The following is a 4,069-nucleotide window of genomic DNA, read 5'->3' as shown; positions in this document are numbered from 1 at the left end:
CATGATAAAATATTACTTTTTATGCTAAAACTATTACTTTTTATTGTGAACTATGAAAAATTATTATTTTTTATGCTAAAAGTAGTACTTTTTATTGTGAATATTGGTAGGGTTGACCCATCTCACATATAAAGATTCGTGAGACCGTCTCACAAGAGACCTACTCTATTAGTGGATAGTAGATTTACTACAAAATGTATTTTTAAAATAATTTTTATTGTTCATCAGTTAAAATTAATGGTCAAAATTGTTGGTTGATGCATAATTAGTTAGCAAAGAATATAATATAGATATAGATGTCAAAGATAGATTTTGTATGTCACTTCCTAATAATGACATTTTTTTATTGTGAAAAATGGCATTTTTACCACATAAAATAAATAGAAACATCTTTATTCGATCTCTGCGTTGATTTTATAAATTATATTAATAAATTGTCGTTTTTTTATATATAATATAATATTATTGATCAATTATTCTCTCATTTTATACTTTTTCACCCATCAAAGAATCAGATCCTGAAGAAATGAGGACCTCAAAATCAATTGAATAACAACCGAAACTGCGAGTTTACAGAAGATGAAATTGGAAAATGAATTTTATTTTCTCTCTTCTTTTTCGTTGTATAATGTAGTAGTATTCCAGGGTAGTACACCAAGAAATTCACAAGAATGTTACACGAAAAAGAATTCAACTTCATATTTTCTTGCCGCTATGATCATAGAACTACAACTCATCTTTATATTCAGAATCGGAGTCTTCCGCATACTGATCAAAGAACACGTCAAGGTACCACGAACATTTTTCATTCCAATCACCCCGAGTAGCATTAGCTCGCCACTTTTGATCTTCTATCATTTCATGAGATAGTCCCCATTCTTGCAGTTCTTCCTCCGTGTGATGGACTGCAAGACTGTAATCTCCGCCCAAACCCAACTGCATCACTCGAAATTCACAATTTCCCAAGTTATTCAAGTACTCGAATTGCTCAGCTGTCCATTTAAACCACTTCATTAAAAAAACACGAATTGCAAGCCCGTGTGATATGATTAAAAGATTGAGATCATCAGATGATTCCTGCTGAAGCCTGTTCATATCTATGTCCCTCCACAATGATTCGAGAAAACCTGCACATTGAAGCAGTCATCTAAAATTTGAAACACATTGATCCGATATCTGGGGAAATACACAACTTACAGATATTAGTTGCGTGCAATTCAAAAACCTATAGACTTAATGCACAACACGGAATAGGAGAATTATCGTAGAGAAGGGCAGCAGTTAGTTCTGTGACACATTATTTTCACATCATGTGAAGGTCTTTACAGTGCTTTCGAAAGGGGCATAAATTCTTAATGCTTTTTGTATCCTTCTGCCATTTCTTAGGAGATACGGGATATGACTAGTAAAAGAGAAGCAGCAAAAGAAAATCCATGCAAATAGGCATCACAACAGTAAAAGTTGGAAGCTCCCTCACAGCGGCAAAGAGTTATAAAAACATCAGCGCTATATTATAGGATAAGTTATCAGAAGCCAATTTCTGTGTGGGTGAATAAAGAAGCCATCCTTCTTTGCAGAATACCTATCATGTGTGATAATGATAGGTATGATAAACACACAAACAAAACTTCAGAAAACAAAACCAAACACAGAGTGAAATACCCAACACACTTTCCAGAAAATATAGAGCAATAAACTAAACATTGCTGTGGTTCCTCTTTAAATCATGTCTCTTCTTTAATGGAGCCCAACCAAATATGAATTAAGAAAAACCACTGACATGATAAAGGATAGAATCAACTACATGTACGCCAAAAAATTTCACGTGCATGCAATTTCCATGCAACTGCGTGCATACATACAAAATAAATAGTAAAGTAAAAAAATTCAAATTGCACACATTGTGGGTTATATGCAGTTTGTAAGCAGGCACACAAAATAAAAAAAGTAAAAAAAATATCAAAGTGAACACATATCAATCCAAGTTCCCAGAGAAGTTACCGCTTCACTTATAAAGAGCACTCTATTGCGTCCCACTAGCAATGCATGCTACACAAACTCTCAAGCTTACACAGCCCACAAACAAAATCGTCAGATGCAGATTACAAAGAAAAAAAATCAAAGTTTTAAGTTCACTTGGTCTAAAATCCAAGCCCAAGGAGGACAAATAAATCCCTTTAAAAATTCGAGTCAGGAAAATGTTCGATGAATCATTTAATACTTCGAAAAAGGCCTCAATCCTCATCAATTGTGGTTTATTTTTTATATTAATAGAAAGAAAACCAAAGAATAATCTACAACAAGAATCGAGACTCTGCAATTAATTTCGCAGGAACCAAAGAGACCAGCATTGTGACACTTAAACTATATTTCCAAGCATAATCTACAATCTGCGAGGCTTGAACTATTTCAGCCAATCTGAATAATGATCAAATAAATCCAGTCAATTCCAGAGATCATATTACTCAATGTATCATAATGGAATTGTAGTTATTTCAGCTTTCAGAGCTGTTTTTCACATAATTTCCTTCAGAACTATACAAAATCCTCATTCAACTCTCAACAAACCATTTGTGAGTACAAAATTTTGTACAAGGTTACCTCTAGATCCATGTTACACTACCAGCTAATGCATTTTAAGAAAGTTCGTATAACCACTCCACATGAAATGTATATATCTTAAAAGGTTCATCCAAATCAACCTACCGGAAGAAAAGTAATCTTTACTTAAGTTTCCCTCACATAGTTTCAGGAATCCCACGTATTTCTTGCTGAAGACAACAAATCTCCTAGTAATATCACCAAAAATTACAGAAAAGGAAGCAAAATCATCGTCTCTAATTGCTACTCGAAAACAAGAAACATATTATTTCGGTATAAAGCACTCATGTTCAAGTAGTATAACAAAAGCAGCTCTATCTCTTGTGCATCCCAACTGAATCAATCCAAGACAAATAACGAAAGAAAAAAGCAGCAAAAAGTAGAGGTAAAAAAAGCATACTTGAAACCCGATCATAAACATCAGCAGCAGATTCTCCTTCGGGAAAGCGATAAAAGAACCTCCCGAACCTCTCTCTCGTCTCCTTGATCACTTTCATCCGCTGAGCAATCTGAAAGTTTCCGAAATCCTGTTCTCTAATCCGACATTCTTCCCTCACCCCAATGATTCTCCTCTTGGGAAAGGCCCGACCGATCTCGCGTAGCGTCGAACGAGCCCTCTGATAAGGAGACACGTAGAAATAGACTTTCCAATTCGACGAAACTCCACCATCGGAGACGACATGCCTGATGTCTGAGCCAGCCCGATTGGCCTGGTCAACGCCAAAAGGTGTCAAGGGTATTTTATAGTCGGGGGTTGTAGTGTAAGCACTTCCATCCATGTTGCCTTCACTTTCGCCATGGCGCACAAGAATAATGCGCTTAGGCAGGATCCGCTGCTTCTGCCCCTGGGGCTGGCGGTGGCGGTCGTTCGGGTTTTGCGGCGGCGAAGCCATAGATCATGCAAGTAGACGGAGAGAATGCAATCTGAGTTTCTGGATTTGACCACCGCCTTTGAATTTTGACCGGGAAATAGGAACACTCAATTTTGACAGTCACCCATTTAAAATCGAAAAAAATCAGACCATTTTATACATTATTAGATCTTATTGGACACAAAAGTCTTCTCGTATCGTTTGGTTCGTCTGATCTGATGATAAGTGAGAATGTATAATCAAAATAATAAGAAAAAAAAAGTTGATGATAAACGATATAAGATGATAAAATATATGACGTTTTGTATGATTTTAAAATAATAGATTAATTTTGTGTATTATATTAACATTTTCAAAATACCTCACAATCACTAAAGCCTTGTAAAGACCAAGTTAATAACATATTTTTACATTAATTGGATAATATTTAAATATTTACAAACATACTTAATAGAAAATAAACTTTAAATAATAAAAATAAAATTTTTGACAAAACAATAATATAAAATAATAGCAATAATAATTTGATAAATTCCTATTATATTGTAATTTTTTTTATTTTTATACAATTATTTATATTTGTATTATAACTACTA

General features: G+C 34.3%; 1 protein-coding gene across 1 annotated transcript; it reads right to left on the bottom strand.

Annotated features, from left to right (window-relative positions):
• Positions 1-580: 580 nt before the first annotated feature.
• Positions 581-3,592, bottom strand: LOC140985404 (phosphoglycerate mutase-like protein AT74). The gene is made up of 2 exons (XM_073453258.1): positions 3,002-3,592; positions 581-1,127 (listed from the first exon to the last, which is right to left on the bottom strand). Exons 1-2 carry the CDS (start codon positions 3,492-3,494, stop codon positions 727-729), a joined length of 894 nt encoding a protein of 297 aa, XP_073309359.1. The 5' UTR covers positions 3,495-3,592; the 3' UTR covers positions 581-726.
• Between the last annotated feature and the right edge of the window lie 477 nt (positions 3,593-4,069).

Source organism: Primulina huaijiensis, chromosome 9, assembly GCF_012295235.1.
Source record: "Primulina huaijiensis isolate GDHJ02 chromosome 9, ASM1229523v2, whole genome shotgun sequence".
Taxonomy (NCBI): Eukaryota; Viridiplantae; Streptophyta; class Magnoliopsida; order Lamiales; family Gesneriaceae; genus Primulina; species Primulina huaijiensis.
This window is presented reverse-complemented; position numbering and strand designations above follow the sequence as displayed.

Coding starts and splice junctions, on each gene's coding strand:
- LOC140985404 (XM_073453258.1), bottom strand. CDS start 3,494: ATGGCTTCGCCGCCGCAAAACCCGAACGACCGCCACCGCCAGCCCCAG. Junction 1,128..3,001: donor TGTTTATGATCGGGTTTCAA/GTATGCTTTTTT, acceptor TTCAATGTGCAG/GTTTTCTCGAATCATTGTGG.